The sequence below is a fragment of the Xiphophorus couchianus genome, chromosome 6, assembly GCF_001444195.1.
Source record: "Xiphophorus couchianus chromosome 6, X_couchianus-1.0, whole genome shotgun sequence".
Classification (NCBI taxonomy): Eukaryota; Metazoa; Chordata; class Actinopteri; order Cyprinodontiformes; family Poeciliidae; genus Xiphophorus; species Xiphophorus couchianus.
In genome coordinates, this window is record NC_040233.1 from 19,145,372 (window position 1) to 19,168,362 (window position 22,991).

General features: G+C 36.6%; 2 protein-coding genes across 3 annotated transcripts; one reads left to right on the forward strand and one right to left on the reverse strand.

Annotated features, from left to right (window-relative positions):
• Positions 1–1,223: 1,223 nt before the first annotated feature.
• tcea1 (transcription elongation factor A (SII), 1) lies at positions 1,224–7,880 on the reverse strand. Of its 2 annotated transcripts, none has more exons than XM_028021716.1 (10): positions 7,652–7,880; positions 5,829–5,891; positions 5,628–5,733; positions 4,664–4,766; positions 4,406–4,551; positions 4,263–4,319; positions 3,834–3,988; positions 3,578–3,724; positions 3,249–3,320; positions 1,224–1,635 (listed from the first exon to the last, which is right to left on the reverse strand). In XM_028021716.1, exons 1-10 carry the CDS (start codon positions 7,724–7,726, stop codon positions 1,627–1,629), a joined length of 933 nt encoding a protein of 310 aa, XP_027877517.1. In that variant the 5' UTR covers positions 7,727–7,880; the 3' UTR covers positions 1,224–1,626. The 2 variants fall into 2 exon arrangements, with proteins under 2 accessions (XP_027877517.1, XP_027877516.1); XM_028021715.1 differs by having other exon boundaries at positions 4,406–4,554; positions 7,652–7,878.
• A 4,477-nt stretch (positions 7,881–12,357) lies between these two features.
• Positions 12,358–21,637, forward strand: LOC114146049 (oxygen-regulated protein 1). Its single transcript, XM_028019791.1, has 3 exons — positions 12,358–13,032; positions 14,580–14,739; positions 16,074–21,637. Exons 1-3 carry the CDS (start codon positions 12,364–12,366, stop codon positions 21,431–21,433), a joined length of 6,189 nt encoding a protein of 2,062 aa, XP_027875592.1. The 5' UTR covers positions 12,358–12,363; the 3' UTR covers positions 21,434–21,637.
• The last annotated feature ends 1,354 nt before the right edge of the window (positions 21,638–22,991 follow it).

Below are 22,991 nucleotides of genomic sequence, written 5' to 3' on the forward strand. Positions count from 1 at the left end.
TGTCAAAGTAAACAAAGGCATTCACCTTCTTTTTCTGCAGTGACCAACAATGGAATTTAAGTCATTTGTTTATTGATTTTGTAGAAGGAACAAATATGTGTTTAGATGTCAAAAAATTTTATTTAATCCTTTAACAAAGAGCATTGTGGTTGATGTTACTTTCAACATTTTTTTGTATCTGCTGATTGTTTCAAAAGTCACTAAAAATATCTTCAGTTTCCTGCATTTCATACTGATTACACAAATTATCACTATAATGTAATGCTGAGGAGCTACAAGCACCCATAAGAGGTCTTGTTAAAAAAAAGTGGGACAGTGCCACATAGGGGACAGAGTAAACATGGAGACGAAACTACTTTGGTTACATAAGTCCACAAGTTATTTATTTCTTGCCTATATGCAAAATATCAATGAAACAGAAGTCTAATAATGCAAATGACCCTGAACACACCAGTCTTGCAGGCTTTACATGTGGAAGGCAGTGTCATGCTGTGGGGATGCTTTTCTTTAGGGAAAGAGGTTGGAGCTGAATAGAGGGTGATGATGTAAGCAGAGGCGGTCCTAGCCTGTTTGGCGCCCTGGGCGAACCACCTTTTTGACGTGTGTTGAGGCAGCGGTGCATTTAAATGTTACAGGACAGTAGCTTTCGAAAACTAAAACTGGACACTTCTGGTTTAAATCAAAGCAATAGTTTTGTCAAAGATCAATCAAAAATCAATGTAAGATTCTGTTTGAAAAAAATGAAATACAAATTTCAGTCTCCATTGTCCACGTCACAGTTATGCACTCATAAGTTTCTCTAATCTTAGAACAAGTTCAAAAAAGAAAAGTACAAGGTGCATAAACACTTTTAAAAGATGTGTTATGTGTAACTATAAATGCACTTTATTGTAACATATTACTGGTCTGGTTTCAGCATGGCTTGTAGAAAGGCAGCAAAGCAGCTCATCAGCACAGAGTGTTTGCACCTGGCAATTACAAAAGCTCCATGAAAGGGGGAACAATTGTATTTTTCCTGATCCAACCAATGACATTATCCAGTCTCTAGACAGATTAATAATATGCATACATCTACATTCACTTTGAAGTGATAAATATTCTACCAATTACAAAAACATACTCCCACACACTCATACAGAATGTGTGTCCGCTCAGATACTCACAGGCATTATAGCGATAGTAAAGGTTCGCATAGACTATGGAGCATAATAAAAGACAAGCAATTAAAACAACTCCTTTTTAATCAAATGGATTACACTTTATTGGGAAATTAAATAAAACAATACAATGCTGTGCCGAGAAAGCAAAAACAATATTATCCAAAGTGTTAAAACTACATATAAAAACGCAGATAAAAGAGAATGACACAAGATTCATGGCATATATATGACAGCGAGAAACAACTAATAACAACAGTAAGAGATTTGGAGAGAGGGGCCTTAAGGGAAGTGACAATAAGCTCAATCTATGACCATGATATTTACTCAAACGGTAACCGTAGTGGCATCTTGGATGTTGAGTACAACGCAACCACAGAATACAAAGCTCCGCTCTGCTGCAGGCGGACAGAACCTGGTCCGGGAATTTTGCTACTTGTCGGGAGTGCCGTGGATGACGCCAGCAGATTCAGCAGAACTAGAAGATGAGAAGAAGATTCATTGAGAAACGTCACAGATTTTACCAATAACTGTTATTAATAGCAGGTTTAACAAAAGCAACTTGTTTAATGTGCTTTAAGGAAGTCATTTGTAAAGGCAAGATTTTGGAAATACAATCAAGTCATTTTAATAAATGTACAAAAACTTTGTTTATTCTTCAGGTTCTTAGTTGTAAGGTTCTGTGGTGTGTTTGCAGCCTTTCATGATTCTTTAATTTGTCCTTGTGATGGCCTATCCACCTTATTTGTTATATGGAACATGACAAGGTTTTTCAGATATTATCAAGTTGTTTTTGTTTTTTTTTAAGTTGAACTAACGAGCTTTTCACAAATTTACATGATACTTTGTATACATTTGAACCTTTCACAGTGGGTCTTAATAGCTTTGGCTACAAATAATAAAGAACTAGCTAATGTTTTTAAATATACTGTACTGTGTAGATATAATAAACAAGTTTTTCATGGATTAGTTGCATTAAATTTCCAAAACAGAATCACACTAAAAACACCAGTAATATTTTTATGCCCATTTTTCTTGTCATTAGGTTGAACAGTAGGCTTTTTTTTTAGGTAGAATTTAAAAATGCTATTTGTGCTAATTTTGATAATTATGGTTCAAGACAATGAAAACCAAAATGTTGCGTCTCAGAAAACTAGAATGCTGAGAGAAAATCATAAATCAGTCATGAAAAGTTGTGTGGAAGGAAAAAGTGTGGTAGGAAAAGGTGCACCAACAACGGGAACAACTGCAGCCTTTGAGTGGACTGTCCAATAAAATCCATTTAAGAATTTGGAGGAGCTTCACAGGGAGTGACCTGAGGGTGAAGTCATTGCAGAAAGAGCTGCTACAGAAGTACCAAGAAAGGGAGCAAAAGCTAGTACAATGACCACAGTGTTACTGTGTTTGATTGACCAGTAAAGCTTGACTGACCAGAACCATAGGGGGTTTGTTAAGAGGAAGCTGACAAAAACCAGATCAAACAATGAAGATGGCCTGAAGGCTGCTGTCAAAGCAACAGCAGAGCCACAGGCTGATCACCTCCATGTCACGCTGCATTGATACAGTAATTCATGCAACAGGAGAACCAACAAGGTTTTAGGTACAAAGAAATAAACATGTATGCCTGACATTTCTCCTTTTTTATTAAGCTTATGTAATTTTCCAGTTTTCTGGTAAACTGAATTTCGGTTTTCACTGTGTAAGTTGTAAGAACTATTTTCTATGTGAAATGAATATAAAAAATAAGCAAGTTTCACTTTCTAAAATGAGTAACAAAATATATTAAACTTTTTTGTAATATTCAAATTTTTTTGTACATTTACCTGTCAGAACAGAAAACAGCACAAGATGTAAATCAAATCAAAATATTTTGTGGACTGATCATAAAGATCCCTTAACCTGCTGGAAAAATTCCCATGTTGTTCTGAGGTGAATGTGTTTAAACTAAATGTGAGATTTCTTTCAGAATGACAAGAACGAATGAATGCAGTGCAAAAACAAAACTGCACAAGTTCAAAAGCGTAATTTAGAGTCAGAAGGAGCTGCAAATGCTAGTTACCTAGACCAGGAAAAACTAATTAATTTGCATACCTTCCATCTATTTCCACACTGCTGGCAGAAGACAAACGTGGTCATCGGTTCATCAGCACTTCGAGTTTGAACCTACAAATCATTCAAGAAAATTGACACAACTTACCACCAAATATCATGCTTTTAAAATCCCCCCGATTATTCATTCAGAGTAATAAATCAAATAATATAAATAAACACACTTAAATATATTTGATGTATCCTAGTAGCATGCTAACGTTTACAATACTGCAAATGGGTGCATTGTAACTGGAAATTTGAAATTAAACTTGTCTGCTATTTCATCACAACATACTGTAAATAAAGGCCTTTTCAGAGTTCATCTCTACCTGTGTGTAGGTGCAGTTCTTCCCCTTGCATTTGCCACAGGTGAATAAATCAGTCTGAGTGCCGCCGGTGGTGGCCATCTGGTGGTCCCTGACAGCTTCTTTGGTCAAATTCTTCCTCATTTCCTTCAGCTCGTCACTGGCCATTTCCTAAACAATGACAGCAGAAAAAAAACTTTTAAATATATGTTGTGATTTCTGGTCATTCTATGCGCTGGAATATTAACAACATGGTTAGCACCATCAACAGACACCATACCTCTGCGGTCATCTTGGCCATCCGCTCCGGGGTTACACTCCCGCAGAGCACGGTCCTCCTTAAATTGGGATTTTTCATATCTTTTAGATTCGAGATCCGGCTCCGCACACGGTTCTTATATTTCATGTCTGTGTTCTTAAACTCTTGGAAGATATGTGGGAGCAGGTCAAGGACTTATATTTTGAAGAGGTGAAATTTTCTTTACCTCAGAACAAAACAAGAAGGCCAAAAATGAAAAATGTAATTGAAAATTGTTGAACTTTGAGTGTTTTCTTTTCTTAAAAGAATAAATATGAAGTGGTTCATTGAGTTTGCCACTGAAATGTGTGTCTAAAAAAAGGCCATAACACTATTCCCAAATATAGACAAATACATAACAAATGAATCCCTGGAACTGAGCTTCAAATAAAGTGAAAATGTAAAGGATATATTCTTCAATCTGTGAGCCGAGCTCCTCACAATCAGCACCAATGGCAATATGATCCTCTGAAAATGATCAAACATAGCTAACATAAATAAACCAGCAAAACATAACCAAACAACATGACTTGGTGTGCAGTGTTGGGTTATACCTCCAGTCTGCAGAGCACTGGCCAACATCTCTCGGCACTTGAGCCGGATGGAGTCGGAGGTGGTTGGGGCGCGAGGAAAGGAGGTGGTAAACGTGTTGGAAGCGACTTCAGAAGTTTCACTTTTGCTGCTGGAATTACTGCTGGAGCTGCTGCAGAAGTTAGGAGGAAAGCTGGAAATCAATGGAGGCAACAAAGCACTACGACAAAAATAAGAGAAAGTAAAGGGAAATAAAAACATTCAAAACATGTTTCCCTTACCTCTCTTCCTTAGGCTCTGGGCTTCCCTGCGATGGAGAGACGACAGGTGTTGTTTGTTCTTTTCGCTTCTCATCTGGAGCTTTTTCTCCACCTCCAGGCTCATCTGAAGAGTAATTATCCAAGTTTGGAAAATATGAATCTCAAGTATATATTATTAAAAAATATAGAATTCATATTATTAAACAAGGAGTTAACAGCTTCTACATATAGATCCTGGAAATTCCACAAATCAATCTAAAAATATAATCATGATTTATTACTTAAATGTAACAATGATAAATTAACATTGAAAACAAATACATAAATCAAGTCTTACATACTGAACAAGTGAGCTTAAACATGTATATTTATAAAGAATAAATACAATACAATCTTGTTTACAAGAGCACATCAATTTATTTGATCAATTATATGTCTGATATAATTGATAGCTCAGTGGAGACAATACTTCTGTAAACAAAAGTGATTGGTTTGAAGTGAGCTCTCTGAGAAGACTAGCCAATCAGATGTTAGAGTCTTTTTGACATCCAAATGTAAAAAAACATGAACTAAAACAATCTTAATAATTGTTTTATTAATTCTATAATAAAACAGGTACTTTAAACTTTCAAGATGCCTTTAAACATACCTACAAATTTCTACTGATCAATTTGACATATAACTGTACAATTAATAAATTGCATAGTTTAAAGTCAGGAAATATCTGGATACATTCATCTGTGCCTTTCAACAATTAATTATGACCTGTACAAGTAATTTATTCATCCATGTCATGTTGGCACCTGTACTACGCCAATTTATTTGCTAGATTTGCTGATGAATTTATTTTTCAGCAGTAAAAAATGTGAACCTCACAATTGTCATGTGTGGAGCTCATTGGTAACGATATCACACTGGACATTCTCAATTTTCTTTTACAATGATTCTTATCAGATCAGCAGGAAACATCAACAATAAAAATTACCCAAAAGCTTCTTCCAAGACTTGATCAAGGACTTGGCGAGAGATGTCACCTCCTCATCTGTGCTTTGCTTGCGGATCGCATTAACAGACATTCCGATTCTGGTGGACTGTTGGGAAAAAAACAAACAGTAATTTAGACTAAAAACACTGCCTGAATCCACAGAAACAGAAAAATACACATTAACAACAAAAAAAGGCATACCTGGAGCAGCTCCAGAGTCATGGGTACACTCCGCAGCTCTTTCAAGAGATCCAATGCACCAGCCTGCAGAGAAAAGGAGACAAGAGACGTTTGAGTGAAACTTTAATGCATTTAACATTGTTCCTATCTAGTAACTCCATTTCAGTAAAACAGACTCAAAACTATGGGCTACAAAAATTTGATTTCCTGAATTATCTGTGTCGACTCTAAATCATTTTGAAACAAACATACATTACTTTTAATCCTCTATTGTGGAAACTATTTTGACAAAGTGTGACTCTGTGTAGAGTTCGGCATAAAGCACTTGGAGATTAGTAGGTTGTTTTATGTTTTGCACATTGTAACTGAACTGTCACAACAAAGATTTATGAAACTGACTCTTTTAGAGTAGACAGACGTCTCATAACAACAGCTAGTATTATTCAAAATATTAGAAGTATTTACCATTAGTAACTTAATACTGGTAAAAATTACTCAAAGTTGTATAACAAAAAAAGACTATGCTTGAATGTAGTTAGGAATGTGGAAATATCAGTGTTACATATAAATTTATTGATATTATAGTGAGAAATTTAAAGTGTGATTTTCTTAAATGTGACAGGGTTAAATACATGATTGATTTTGAATGTGTTACTATTTTTAATTAAATGTTGTTTTTCTTATGGTTTTTAATGTGTGTGCATAATTATGTGTGAACACTATGAATAAAAATTATATTAATAATCTATATATTTTAAATAAAAACTTTAACAGTGATGTTAAAATAATACAAATTAATATCATTGAAAGAAATCACACTTAAGCAACTGTACTGATGGCAAGGTAAAGTTTAAATTTTATTTTCAAGTCCCTCCGACTGATACATTATCGTGTATAAAATTTTATATTAATGTCAATACAAAAATGTGTTTGTAAAGGTCCCCTTTGGCTAAAACGATAAACCTAAAATAATGTAAAAATCAGACAAATTAGGTCCAGTGAAGTTTACAACATACAAAACAAATACATAAACAAACTTAGGGGTAGTGTTTTTAATAGCAACAGCCTATCAACTGAATGCTGCTCTATTACCAACAAAAGCTGCAAAAACAAAACAAAAAACTAAAGTTTCCTCATTCTTAACTTTCGTTTCAGGGCTAATGTTTTGATATTCCCTTTAAATTACAATTTGGGCTCAACCCGAGGATTCATTTTAAGTTTGCAAGCATTGTTCTCATACTTTAGAGTAATCAGAGTAGTAAATGTTTACATATTAATCTGTAATTGAATTAACAATTTGTTACAGCTTTATAAATGCTCATAACACACAGTAGTAATATTGCATGGATAGTTGCTTGGCGGCTACATATTGAGTGTCCAAGGCGAACTGGGGAAGCTAATTCACACCGTATCAAATGCATATGACTTCTACACAAATTATATTATCTCATCTTATGCTGTATTGTCAAACGAACACTAACTTTTGAATATCACATGGATCATTTATTGATTTTTTTCCCACGCTTATGAACCTTACAATGCTCCTTAGGCAGCTAACTGCTAACTTTTTAGTAGCACAAATAAACAGACTGGCAGCAAACAACTTGTTTTTGTCAGCAAACGGGTTAGTTCCAAACTTCATGAATATTAGCTGTGAGTCTTTATGCTGGAGATAGGTGTGAGTAAATTCGCGGAATAAATAACAAATATTTGCATCAGAAATGTTCTTATTTGCGTGAACTTGCTAGAAGCTAAATTAGCCGCTGCTGAGCTCCATCGTATCCCATTAGCGTCCATGCTAGCACGGTCGGCTAACAGCGTTCATCTCTCTGAGAACATCTCACCCCGTTTTTCTTCTGCGCCATTTTATCCATCTTTTTAGCGATTCTGACTATCTCCTCTTCCTCCTTCTTCCCCATCGTGATTTATCTGACAGAACGGGACAAAAAAGGCGCAAGCGAAAAAGAAAATACGGGACAAAAAAACCACGCCAGTGAGGAAAAAGCGGTAGCGGCGGAGGCGGCAGCGTCAACTTGGCGGACCGGGACCACACAGCGACTGGCCCCGTTGTGTAGCAGGCCTGACTAGAAGATGCCCGCTTGTAAGTTCCAAAGTGGAGTTAATCGAGCCAGAAGAATGGATCATGTCGCCGGTTGCTATAATAAGCATACTGAACCAGAAAACATCTTTTATTATTATTATTATTATTATTATTATTATTATTATTATTATTATTATTTTATCACATAACTTTACTTTTAATAAAACTTCAAAAATGTGTTTCTTTCTACAACCAATAACAATTTCAGCATTTTTTCAGTAATGTACGGAATGCCTTCAGATGGCGCCAAAGCGCAACTTTTTGACACCTGATGAGTTGAGACACGACAAGGTATGTTTATTTAAATCTTGCTCACTTTTAAAAAGTATTATTTAACCAATTTCTTCTTATCAAAAACCAGCAACTATACACACAAACTAAATGAACCTATTGACACATTAGCACATACTTCTGGAAAAAAACAAATATTTTGGAACATTGTGTGTATTGACTAAATGCATGCAGTAGTTGGACTTGAATCAGCTTGGTAAATGATCAAAGATTGTAAGGGGCCTTTAGTAGAATTTGATTTTGGTCCCTACTTTTAACTAAACACATAAGCCACAACTACACCAATGATATTCCTTAACTTGTCCAAGATTGTTGTTGTTGTCTTTTTTGTTTGTTTGTTGTTGTTTTTTTTTCAATTTTCAGCTGTTTTGCATTTCAGACTCTTAAATTTAATGGTAGAAAGAGAATTGTACAGTGATGTTTGTGCCATTAGTTTAAAATTCGTTTAAAATTGTTGGGATCACAAATTAATTGAGGGGTTTTTAACAAATAAACTTCCTAATGCCATTAAAAAGGATCACCCTTTCAGATTTATTATGTTGTTGCTATTTTTTCTCCCTTTAAGGATTCTAATAATCACTGGAATAAATAAAAAATCAAGTCAAATAGATAATTCTATAATTAGGAGTGGGAGAACCTTTCCAAATCAACCAGGTTTGTAAAGCTAATGGTTGTGAAGTGTTTGTTGTGACAAGCAATGAGCATCACTGTGGAAAGAATTTGGCCTACTCTCTCCAGCATTGGCTTAAATTCAACCATAATGTAGGATTTTCAGAAATGAACTGATTGTTTATTGTCATATCACAGCATGTCACTTATATCTTAGTGCAGACTTACTCCAAAACCTTGTTGTTTTTTTAGCCATTCAGAGGTGGACTTATTGGTGTGCTTTGGATCAGTGTTTTGTTGCATACATCAACAATTATTGATTTAACAAGGCGTTTTTCAAATAGTGACAGGACTATTTGGACAGCTTTCTGTTGTTAGTCAATGAAATCCTAATTTGATAACTGTTTATTAATATTTAGCCACATCATTCTTCATTAAAATGTGTTTGATAATCATCTAAAACTTTTACGTGTGGTAAAAGAGTAAAATCACAACTTACTTTTTTTTAGATCACACATTTTTTGTGCACAAAAGGCAAAAGTACAAAAACATGTCAGTGGTGTTTTGATTGTATAGTCTACTAATACTCTGATGTATATTGTGACTTGTTTTGGCTATTAGCTTGGACCACTCTCACGAGCAGTTCCCACCTTTCAGGACGCTGCACATGTTGGTGGGATTTACTAGCAGATTATGCTCAGTTAGGAACAGATGGGAATTGGCACAAGGCCTGTTACCTGAAAAACAGTGACACAGTGCTCAGTTTCTCACGCAAATACAACATTGGTCCATTCAATTCAAAGGCAAAGTCTAAAAATCTAAAAATCTGTTAAAAAAAAGTATATAATTTACTGTGGGGGCACAGATTATATATTTTATAATCTGAAAATATACATTATTTTCTGATCTTATATTTCAGTATCAACATACTTCCACAATCACAGGTACTAATACAGATACAATGTTTGTCCTGAGGTCTGATTGTGGAATTGCCAGGTAAAACATCTGCTTAAAGACTTTATTCTGCCTCCTGCTGTCAGCAGGTGCACAAAACCTTCAAACTAATCCCTATTAGGCCTAGACCTCACAAATCTGATTATGGTGGCCGCCTGCAAATTCCGACTAGTTCGAGCCACCCGTGAGATCTGTTGACAACAGTATTGCCATCATTTAACCCAGAAAATGTAATTAATTTCAAGAACAATCACAGTTTTTCTCAAGTTAGCTATCACGTTTTTTCTTTACAAACACGTAAATTCCGTATTTACTTTCGTGTTGGCTTTGAGCACAAACAATAAATTATCAATGAATTGTTTACAGGTAAAATTACAATTAGAAAGTGTTTTTTATACAAAATTTGAAACTGATTTCTCGGACAATTATAAAAATGTGTTTAAATATTAATAATAACAAGTTACATTGTCCCAAACTTGCAAGAAATAAGTAATTAATATTTTGAAATTTAACATGAGTAAAATGTGTTGTTTATTTCCTTTTTATATATATGTAAACATATATATGTATATATATATGTATATTTCCTCAACCTTAGGTGCTGATTAAGTGTTAGCAAAGATTAAGCAAATTGGCCATGATGTTGCATGTCCCAAAATAGCCCTCCAACGCAGCTGAGAGGCTTTGATCAGCCGTGGAACACAACAGAGGCAGGTTTTGAATTGTTTTTGCCTTTAAAAAACTAGAAGAAATGCACCTTTTGTGGTAAGTTTTGCTGATTACATCAGTTGATTTGTTAGTTTCCTCACTGGAATTTATCTTATTACTTTTAGATTGCAATCTGTCTTTATGTTTAAGGCATGGAAGGCCTGTGTCCATGTTTGCTTAAAGCTAATGTTGGCAGTAACCGGAGGAGAATTACTGGTTTGGAAAGAAATTAAGTTCCATACTAATAGGCTATAATGTACAAAATAATACATTCTCTTTATATGTATGCATATAATGTTAGATATGTTTACTGTATTAATGCTGACTATCATTATACAGCTTCAGTCCAGAACTACGCTATGTTATGTTTTTGTCTATAACATAGACACAAAATAGATTGAAAGCATTAAGGCATTAGTAAGTTTAACATGCTTTGCTGAACATTATGCTAAGGGAACAGCCATAAAAAGTCCTAATTTCCAGTAATAGACTGGAAATTAGTCTATTTATTTCCAGTTAATAATAAAACGTTATTTATATTCTCAATATAAATATTGTTCTTCCTTTATATTGAGAATATATGACAAAATATCAGAAATTGAACCCAACACAAAAAAGTAATTGAAAAAACCCCCCCACAAAAACATTTGTCTATGTTCTCCATCAACTTGATCTTGTTATGATCTTAAGGAATTTGAGTTTTGTTGTCCCTTTGTTTTTTGTTTCTGTAAATTTGTCTTTGGTTATTCACTAATTAGCTCTTTTGCCACTATTATTGTTTAACTAGCCTGTCATTATTTCCCCTGTGTGCCCCCATTGTTTTTTTGTTAGGTGTTCTGTGTTCAATAAGCAATCAGTTCACAATAACTCCTGTTTTATGCCTTAATTTGGGTCTCAACATCAAATTGTGACAAAAAACAGATTTCAGTCAGACACTTGAAAGTACATTACAAGACAAAATAATCAAATTAAACAATGTGTGTATGTATTTCTTAGCAGAAGAAATGCATACCAAATAAATAATAATAAATGTGATACAAGTTTGAAAGATACATAAAAGCATTTTAAAACTCTTAAGGCATATCATTACCCTCTCTTAAAACTTAGCTTTGCAAAAGTTTTAAGACATAAAAACTTAGCTTTTAAGTTAAGCTAAGTTTTCGGAAACCTTAGCTTTTAAGAAAGCTAGGTTTAGTAAATAAAAAAATCTGTATTCTCCTTTTTAAGAGAATGACTGAGATCTGTTTCCACAAGACAGGGAACTAAAAACTAAACACTGCATAAAGTTTATGAAATTCTGGAAATGAGTAGGATTTCTGCACCATGAAAGGAGAGATTTAGCATGAAGTTGTTACTAGACAATCAGATCTTTAAATTACATGGATTACTCCCATTAATGGTTTTATATGTGATGAAAAGCATTTAAAAGTATGTCCTTACTTATACATGAGGGCATTGTAAAGTCTTTTGAAGATATGGAAAAGTAGTGTTTTGAACAAAAGTACTTATCAACATTTTATAAGAAATAGCTTAAGAAATGGCAAAAAAACTAATTTGCATGTGTGGGTTTTTTTGTGACAGTTTGCATGTTTTTTTTTAAACAGTTTTTAACAGACGTCCAAAAAACAAAAAAGAAACAACAACTCCCAAAAACTAGTTTATTAAATGATTTAATTAGTTTCTTTTGTAATATCACTGCTATAATTTTTTGTGATTCAAACACAAAGACTAGATTAAAAAGCTTAAACTCAACTCTGGTTTAATGTGAGTATAAGGAAAGATAAAAGTAGATTTCAACTTTATGTGCGGATGAAAATTAATAGGGAAACTACCAAGCTTAAAAAGTTACATTTCTTCTTTTTTCTCTTTTTTTCCAAGTCACTTTCTTACAATATGAGCAACACATCTATCCAGGACCCTCCAGCGGAGGAGATGTCCTCTAGCAGTGGACAGATGTTGCCCTCTCGGCCTGTGCAATCCGTCTCGGAGCCTTCAGCTTCTAAACGGGTATGCTTTTACAAAAGCGGTGACTATCAGTTCAGTGGGCATCGGATGATAGTCACTGCCCGCATCTTTAAGACATTCGATGCTCTGCTGGACGCTCTTTCCAAAAAAGTGCCTCTGCCATTTGGAGTACGAACCATAACTACACCTCGAGGAACTCACTTTATCAAAGCTTTGGAAGACTTACAGGATGGGGGAGCTTACGTGTGTTCGGATCAGAAACGGGTGAAGCCATTAAACCTGGAAGAGGTGAACCGCAGGCAGGTGCCTTGGAACGCGACAAGGCCTTTCAATGCAAGACGGCATAAGAGGCAGGAGCTCAAGTATCATCAGTTTGGCAGAGGGACTGATCCAAGCAATAGGCCAGCGAAGGTCACTGAGAAAGTGGCAGTGCGGACGCCCAAGAAGCTCACAGTTATCAAAAACAGGGATCCTACAGTTAGACGAACCATTGTGTTGCAGAGAAGAACAGCACCAACTTTTGATGCTTTGCTGGATTACCTCTCCCAGATACTCCAGTTTCCAGTGCTGAAACTCTATTCTACAGATGGCAGACGGGTAAGTCATTGGTAAAACTAGAAATATAATTAAAGGATATGTGAAATAAGAAAAGTTATCTAAGCAGGTAGAAAAATCTACCCATTTTGCTTTGCATTTAAACCTTTGAACCATTTGAAGATGCAAATTATTATTTTTTATTTACAGTTATGTTAAGGGGAGTGAGTCATTTGGGAGACTGGCACAAAGTCTTGTATTTGACTCCAGACCTTTAATGACACGAAACAGGACAACAATCCTACGTGACATAAAACCATATATAACCATGAACCTAAAATAACAAAACAAAAAGTGGCAGAAAAAACATTTAGTATGATTGTTTTCAACAACAGTTAAGTTTAGAATGTGTTAGTTGTAGGAAATTTGACAGTAATATTTTACACACACCTCTCCTGTCTCTACTGTTGGTGATAAGATAATTGTTTTTTTACATATTTATGAAGTTTTAGTTTTATTAGAGAAAATGATTTAGAGCTTCAACAATCCTTGTAATTTCAAGAAGTACTGTCACAATAATGGCTCCTGAAGCACAATTAAAAATAGAAATTATAATATTTGGAACAAGTAGTTGGTTTTATAAACACATCTCTCAAATGCTTTGTCTAATGAAGAGGGCAATCATTTTGCAATCAGTAAATGCCAAAGTAACAAAAATGACTTCAGGTTAAGAGCAGAAGGAACTTTTCAGTTAATTTTAGAGAAGACAAGAGAGATCTTGTTTTAAACATAATCAAAACATATTTTATTCTATAGTGTTTAAAGAACAACAGATAAGTGATAACTTGTTACACAGATGCTGTTTAGAGCTTTAGAAGTATTTTTTTCTTTACAGTGGTACTTTTTCCAACATTTAAATGATTCCGTGACTTTACAGTCGGAACCATGCTGAGGACTGTTCTGCAACCTCTTTAGGCATTCCTAATCTGCTGTGATTCTTAATTCTTTATCTAATGACACCCAGGACTATATAAGGCAGAGATTTCTTTGGGAAACACTATCAGGATCATCTTGAATGTGAACATTTTCCCAGTGTCTGTCACTTATCTAATAATTAAGTTCAGTATTTTTCCTGAGACCATTTAATCTAATCTTACCAAGTTTCTGATACTTGAACTTTATATCACCTGGTCTGAAAAGACCAAAATGTTTGGCTGAAAAGTAGCCATTTATCCCGAAAGAGAGTATGTAGAATACATCTTTTTTATATATATGGTGTATTATAAAAAAGATTCCAAGAAGTACTTTAGAAGTGCTGCCTAAACATCCCCCCCAGTGAGAAAATGCCTTAATCCGGAGTGTCCTTCAGTGACAAAGTAAAGATCAAGAACACCACATGCAGATTTCGGCACGTGTTCTGGTGAAGGTTTGACAGTGTGAATTAGTGTCTTACAGACTGTGAGCAAAATTTATAATAGCCTTAATGTTAAAGAAGCAAAGGTTTGTTGTCTAATTCGCAATTACAAAGTAACAAATATACCTTTTTGATTTCAAAAACCGACATTGATAATTCCTGTCGAGTTTAACTTGCCTCCACTTTCTTCCTCCAGGTTGATGGTCTTGCTGCACTTATCTTATGCTCTGGAATCATTGTGGCAGCTGGCAACGAGCCTTTCAGATTAGGAAACCAGCGTTTTCACAGAGCAGGCCAGACGGCCCAGATTATGTATGTGGAACATGTGGAACCATCAACATTAAACCCCAGAATGCGTAAGTGTTAATTACTATTATTGAAAAAAAAAAAAAGAAAGAGAAAAAAAGCAAAACAGGTACACCTTGAAGAATAATACAAACGATTAAAAATGTATAAGAAAAGTCAATTATCTTCTTAAAACTCATCTCTTTGCTCTGGCCTTTGACATAGCTTGAGATGCTGATTTTTATTTTATCTTTTGTTGATATTATTAATTGATAGTTCTTATTGCTGCTCTGTAAGAGCTATCAATTACTAGAATTGATTGCTCTTACATGTCTTTTCTCATGAGAGACAGGACATGTGTCCTGTCAAATTTTAGACTTTTCTTCTAATTGATTTTGAGGTTTTTTTAAGTGTATGGCACTTTTACCTTGTATTGTGTTTGATAACTAAAGCTGAATTGGACTGGACTGGGGAAAATCCTTTTTAATAGCGCTGTACATGACAAAACTAAATTCTTAAGAACAAATTATTACGGTTAACTTAGTTAAATCAGTATAATAATATTTTTGTAGGAACACATTCAAGAAAGTATATTTAGGCTGCTTTCTCATAAATTACAATTTATGAGAAACGACAATGACAATGAAATTGGAGAATGATGTCATGACAGTAAGTGAAATATTGGCCCATATTCATCCCTTTCACCCAAGTTGAGCTACTTTTTTCTATCTTCAAACACAGGGCCAAAACATTTTAGTGTCACAATACAGTCTGCCCTTTTTTCTACATATGTACATTGACCCATTTGAGTTTAATGTAATAAAAACTGCAAATACTTTTCAAATTTATGTATTTGTATCTTATTCTTGCTTTGGCTCCCTTTGTGAAAAATGCTACACTTATATCCTTATTTTTTAAACTTTAAGACACTGATTGTGCTTGTTAAGTATAAACCTTGTATGTAAGCCCTTTGTCAAACTAAACAAGGAGAGGAAATATTTGGAGTCTATCCTCCTCAGGTCTTGAACCAACTCCTTGAAAACCAGAGCTCTGCAGAAAATGTAAATTGCCATAAATGTAAAATATTATTTCATTAGTTCATTTGTGCAATGTCTAAATTATTTGATTTCCTTTATATTACAGACTTCATTTCTTTATAAATGCTGCCTAAATATTGCTATTTTTATTTCTTAGTGTATTTGTATTAGTTTTCAATGTAATTTCCTTTTACAGTAGTTCATTCATTTTCCTATGAAGCCCTTTGGATTACCCTTTTTACAATAGGATGTATACCTAAGCTTACCTAGATGAATGCAGCATAATATTTATCCAATAATAAATATTTTTCTTTTTTCCTCACATGCCCTTCACAAACTCCTGTATATTATTCATCAACCAACTCCAGAGAAAGATAAATCTTTATCTAGTGGAAGAGGCTCAAGAAACTTCTCCGCGTCATCAGAGCGATTCATTGTCAACCAGATAAACAAGTCCCAGAAAAGCAGCTTGAACGGCTACCTGCACCATCCCAGTGGACTGTCTGAAACAGAAGCCCATCAGCATCATGCAGCCATGGAGACATGCGAACCTGAGAGGATAGAAGATAATGAGCATGTTAGCGACGTCGTCCCTCATGATGACGACATTGAAAAGTCATTCCGCATAAACCAAGACGGCAGCATGACAGTAGAGATGAAAGTTCGTTTGACGATCAAGGAAGAGGAGATGCTTCACTGGACAACCACGCTCAGCCGCTCCGGCCTTAACAAGAAGACAGTTTGTGCCTCCCTCTCTGGGTCAGACAACAGCTCACCTGACTCAAACAATGCTGTTGCCAAAGACTCCCCAGGTATTGAAGAGGATGAAAGAAAAGAAGAAAACTACCATGACGGAGCTGCAAGGGGCGTTGCCTTTAATGAAGAACACATCTATAAAGGTTATAGTTCCACAACTTTGGGTAGAGCAAAAACACGATTTAAGCGGACTCCTACACCAGGCCCACAACAGGTGAATGAGAGGGCTTCGGTAGAGAGTGTGAAAATGGTTACAGAGACAGGATTTCAAAAAAGCACCCTGGGACATTATTCGTATATGGAGAGAACTGCTGATGGCGAGACTACCGAGGGCTATTGCGTTGTCAGACATAGCAGCAGCAATAAGCCTAAACCTTGTAGGACGACGTCATCAGAAGCAAGCAGCAAATGCTCCTCTGTCAAATCATCAGGGGTTGCTGAGGTCCTTCAGATACAGAATGGTGGAATGGAGGTCACGGAGACCGTGATGCATATTTATGAGAGTCAAGGTTGCTACGACAACTATGTTGCAAATGAGGAGCTTAGCGCAGATGGCACTTCTTTGCATGGCTCCCCTCCGGTTGCAGAAAGCAAACTGTCCACTTCCTCTGGGCCTCAATCATCTAGCAATGATTGTGATATAGATTGTAACTGGCAGCCGCCCACCACCGACTCACTAGAGAGGCAGAAAGAGGAGATGCTATCACTTTCATCAGAGGCAGGATCTCTAACACATCAGGCTGCAAACAATCTGTCCTCGGTAACTGAGAATGAGGCTGCCGGCTTACAAAAGGTGGAAACAGTAAATAAACATAATGCTGCCAAAAGTACTAAGAAGAAAAAGATTGCTAGGCCACTTTTCAATGAGAAGAGTTCAGTTTCAACAAACAGCTCAGATAAAAAACATCAAGAAAGCATAAAAGGCTCCTCAAAACATAGTAAATATTCATCTACTGACAAACTGAGCAGCAATGCCAGTGTAGGAAAAAAGAGCCTGAGTTCATTGGAGAGATCGAAAAGTTCACTGACGAGTAAAGGAACAGAAAATTCTCAGTCTAAGAAGTCAATCAAAGATGAAAAAATAAAAAAGGATTCAGCCTTACTACTTAACCCTGGACATGCTAAACCAAGCCCACAGCAGAAAAAAAGTCAAAACAAAATAGCATCAAACAATGGACACAATATTAACACTCCAACCGGGAGGCCTCAGATGAAGAAGAACATGTCAGACATTTTACAAGCGAAAAAGCCACTTTCACCCAGTCAAAAGACAATCAGCAGGCCAAAATCTATGACTGAATGTGGACTATCATTACCCAAACCACCACAGGAACTGAGTGAGAGTGGGTCTTTACCTTCTCTGAATCCTTCTTCTTCAGAAATTCACCAGTATGTTGAGAACTGGTTGGAAAATGCCAACCCAGACTCTGTGCCATATGCAGACGAGGTGATTACAGATGGAGCAGAAACTCAGGCAAAGGTTGTATTTAAGATAGGTGATGACTCCGAATCAGATGAAATAAATCAATGCCAGACTAGCTTAAACGATGTCATGAAGAAATCCTCCTCTTGTTTATCAGTTCCTCTTTACCATGAGGGGTTGGCATCAGGTGCACAGCAGGGTGAACAGAGAGCCCGAGGTGTTTGTGTTTCAATGCCAAGTGTCAGGTGTGACCCGGAAAACAATGAGAATAAGCTCAGGTTGCACAAATCTGTTGAAGCCCTTGGTACAAATGACAGTGAAAAGTCTTCATCTCACTTGTTGAGCCCAAAGGCAAAGCTAAGGCCAGTCCTTCGCCAGGTTTGTTCATCAATTCAATGCATCAGAAGAACATCTACCAGCAGCACTGGTCCCACTCTTCAAAATTCAAGCAGCCTTCCTAATTTCTCAACACAAGTTGCCTCAGTGTTTGGCTCATCGTGTAAAGCCTTCATCTCATTCTTGTCGGTGATGACGCTGAGAGACAATATTAAAGGCTCCCAACTTGGGGAAGGTAGCCAATCAAGAACTCCATCAGAGGCCATGCTAATGATGGAGTCTCTCCAGAAGATTTCTGCTATGGAAGATGAAGAAGAGCAGAGGGCAAGTCTTACCGACTTGCAAAGCAGAGCATCTTCTCAGCTAAGAGAATACTGGAAGGATTTCCAGATTTTGAGGGAGAGACTTGAAAGTGAACCACTTTCCCCCAGAGTTTCAGAGACTGAGTTTGCTCTAGATGTTGTCTCTGATGGCGGCGATGCATTCGAGGATCAGCAAATGGTCCTAGATGAGCTCATGGAGGAGCTAAACATGCCACAAGACCTCAGAGAAGAGATTGTTTCCACAATCCAACAAACCAAAAGTTTCTACCCTGCTGAGGAAAGTACCTTTGTTGAGACTGTTAGAAACCAGTCAGATTCAGAGGAAGATTTAGAGCGATTTGTCGGTGATTGTGAAGAGGAAACAAAAGATTCACCAGAGCCTAGAAGTACAACTGGGGACTTAACCGAGACCAGTCATGAAAATGACGATGAGGTGAATCTGGAGTTAGCCACAGAAAGTCTGATAATGTCAGAAAGAGACAGGAAATTAAAAAATGAAAAGCACGAGACAGAAACTGTCAATAATTTAGGAAACAATGAAAATGTAAATGCTGATGAAGAGGATGACAGGGAAGAATTGGAAAGGGAAAGGGAAATAGAGATGGAAGTGAAAACAGAGATGCAGGAGGATTCAGAGGAAGAGAAGACAAGTGAAGGGGAATTTGTCCAAAAAATAGAGGAAGTAGAGGAAGCAATGACAGGGGATGAAGAGGTTACACAAAAGAGACTAGAGGATGAGGAAGAAGCAGTTGAGGAAACAGAAAATGCTGATACAATTGAAGATACGGATGAGCGGGAGGGGGCGGGAGAGACAGAGGAGGAAGGAAACAATCAGGATGTCCAGACTGAAGAGAATGAGGAACAAGATGACGATGAAGTAGAGAGTATAATTAATGAGGAGGAAGCAGAAGAGGAGGTCATGACGGAGGGACAGGAAGATGAGGAAGAGGAGGAGGAGGAGGACGAGCAGGAGGAGGGGGAAGAGAAAGGAGAGGAACAAGATGAAGAGGAAAGTAAAGGCTCTCTCCCTGGGGAAACAGAGGAGGGAGTAGAAGAGGAAGAGGAAACTGAGAGAAAAGGAGATGTAATTGAGATGCTTGAACATGAAAACATGGATCCTGATATGATGTCAAAGGCATCTACTTTTACAGTTGAAGGCAAGACTGATGAGGAGGAAAGTGAGCAAATTGAGGAAGATGTTGGAGAAAAAGAGGAGGATGAGAAAGGGCAGTTAACAGATGAGGTTACTGAAGAAAAAGGAGAAGAGGAAATGGAAAATGAAGAAGAAGAAAAAATCAAACATCAAAAAGATGAGGAAACTGAGAAAGAAACAAATGGAGAAAAGTGTGATGAGGTTGAAGGAGAGGGAAATAGTCTGGAGGATACAGAAACTGATTTGGAGAAAGAAACACCAGAAGATGAAGAAGTTATGAATGAGTCTGACAATGAGCAAAATGCGGTGGCAGGAAAATCTGTAGTTGAAGAAGAGAGGAATGTTAGTGAAGAAAGCGAATCAAATCAGAAATTAGAGCAGATGGAAGTGGTACAAAACGATGAGGCACAAGAAGGAGCTATTTTGGATGAAGTGGACAGTTTTCCCGATGATCAAGATTGTGAAACAATGCCGGAAGAAGCTTCTTGTGTGCAGCACAGTAATAGTTGTGAAGAAACAATTGACACTCTATCTAAATATTCCTCTGAAGGCCAGTGTGAGGATAAATGTACAGACACCATTCATGAGACAGATGAGGGAGGAGAGGAGGATAGAAGAAACAGTTTAACTAATCCAGTTGAAATTTCTCAGGAGCTACTTGACTTTGTGAATGATGCTCTCCAGTCTTACACTCTTATATTTACATACGACACTCAGGGAAATATTAGAATTGTGCCTGATAATGCGAGAGTTGTGCAAACTAAGCAAAGTTTGATACCAAAACCAAGAAAGAATAGTTCTTATGGTCTAAAATGCCTACCAAGCCCCGTCACGTCTGATTTATCAGATTACAGACCAGAGTCGTCTGGCAGTGGAGGGTATAAAACTCAAGAGTCTGTAGATATTGTCTCAGAAAGTGGAGAAGAGCCTTTAGAGAAAGCAAGCAGCACTGAGAGAAGGATGTTGGAAAAAAGGCCCTCCAGACTGTCACCTTCAAGTTGCTCATTAAAAAGTGGAAACAGCCCTCCTTCCAGTGATGACGGCACTAAAGCTTCAAGGGAGGATCTCTCTTATTTCAGTGCTGCAAGCTCATTAAAAGCTGAAACCGAAGCTGAAACACAAAATCCACAAGACGCCCCTTTAAGCTTTGATAAAGACTCAGCTGATGGGGTTTTGATTGATCGAGGGAGATGGCTTCTAAAAGAGAACCATCTCATAAGGAAATCCCCCCCTGTCTCTCTAGCAATGTATGGTAATCTGGACAGTACATCCACAGACACAGGCCAGGAAAACACAAGCGTCGATTCCACAACTTACACTAAAACCCAGCACAGCCCCCTTGCTGCCATATCCTCCTCCGAGCTCGAGGAGATGGCGAAACCTTTGACTCCAAAGTGCACCTACTACAACATGCCACATGGAAGCGACTCTGACCCCTTTTTGGAGGACGTCAGCATCAGGAGTCAGAAACAGGACGCAAGCAGCATAAAAGCAAGAGGCTTCAGAGTTTCACCAATTGTTGACACTTCCAAAACTTGGGCTAACAGAAATGGCAGCCTGTCATCATTTGCTTCAGTTGAGTTTAAAATACCAGACAGAAAAGTTCACCCTGAGGTTGACTCCTCTGCAGCAATGCAGCCAAGAAGGACATCTACTGGTGAACAGGGTGCACTGCAAGCTCAAGACTCTTTGGACTCACTGCATTTGAGATGTGGGCAGTACTGCCCGATACTATAGAAGAAGGACACTTTACTTTGAAAAAACAACATTATCCCTATACTTTCATGGCATTTTTGTCTTGTGTTGCTTATAGAAAATGTTCTCTCCGTCAAATTGTAATCAACAAGAACGTGCTAGCAGTATTTGGTGATTGATAAGAGTTGTGCCTCTTACTTGTATTCTAGTCAAAAGTTATTTTTATACTTACACTAACTTCAGTGCTGTCTTCTGGGTGATTGCTGGATGAATAAAAATGACCTATTTTTTTACCAAATTGGTGCCTCACACAGTCATTGCTGAATAATGTAACTGCAAGCACCACAGAGAAATGCCTCTGACAAATTTTATGTATCTGTGCATTTTCTATTTTTAAGAAATTAACAAAACGAAGAGAAGGATCTTTATAGAAAGAAGCTGCAACATTTTATGAATAACTTTCTTTTATGTAATATTTAGGGTTATGACTTATTATCCTTGTTCATCCTCTGATTTCATATTGCAAATATGTAAAAACTTAATTTTACTTTTTAATGTGTCCTCAGAGTTTTTCAATTCTAGTGGCTCCCAAAACACATACTGAATTAAAATTCCCTTCGGCTAAGTTTTTGTGATGTCAAAAATGAGACTAAATCAAGACACGTTTCAAAAAAGTAGCTTGAAAATATCTATACTTAAAAAGTAGCTTTTATTTAGTTTTATTTTTGATATTTCTTCCTCTAACACTGGAAGCGCTGAAGGAGATCCGATCTCCTGCTGGTATCATAGATACCCCCCACCAACATGGACTATTCACACTCCTACCTTCTGGCACCCACCCCCAACATGGACTATTCACACTCCTACCTTCTGGCCTGACGGTCAACGACCACATTGTCAATTGAAGAATGGATGCTAATTTGAGCCATCAGAGCCATCAAGAGTCGTTGGGTCTTTTGGCCCTGTTTCAGCCAGTCTGGGGAGAAATCAAAAACCTAGCGCTTCCAGTGCTAATAATATTTTGGCTTTAAACTTGAATTGCACAGGGTTTATGTCAATTATACTGTTATGTTGAATAGATTAGAATATGTGTTCTAATTAGGCTATTTTTTTAGATTTAAAGTGGTTTTTAAAATAACCTTGCAGAAGTTAAACCTAAATCGAAGGCTGAATTACTTCCTCGAAATGTCAGAAAGTTTTGCAAAGGCCTGGTCATTACCTGTTAATTTGATTGTGCGGTGGAGTAATGGTGAATGATGAATCCAAAAATTACAGGACAGGACTAAAGTTGTAGGCCTCTACGTTAAGCCCACAATTCTGTATTAAAAATGTTTTTATGGGTTTGATGTAATATTAAAATCTTAAATTTCAGATTTTTTTTATCAGCTGCAAGTATAAAATCATCCTAATTAATAGAAACAAAAGCTTGAAAACATCAGTCTCTATGTAATTTATCTATATGTGTTTCACTTAGTGGAATGAGTTTGTAAAATACATGAACTTTTAAAGGATATTATAACAGTTTGAATATAAATGTACGTCCAAAAAGGTTTGGAAAGATTTATTATGGTCTCATTTTTACACTTTACAAAAACCTAGC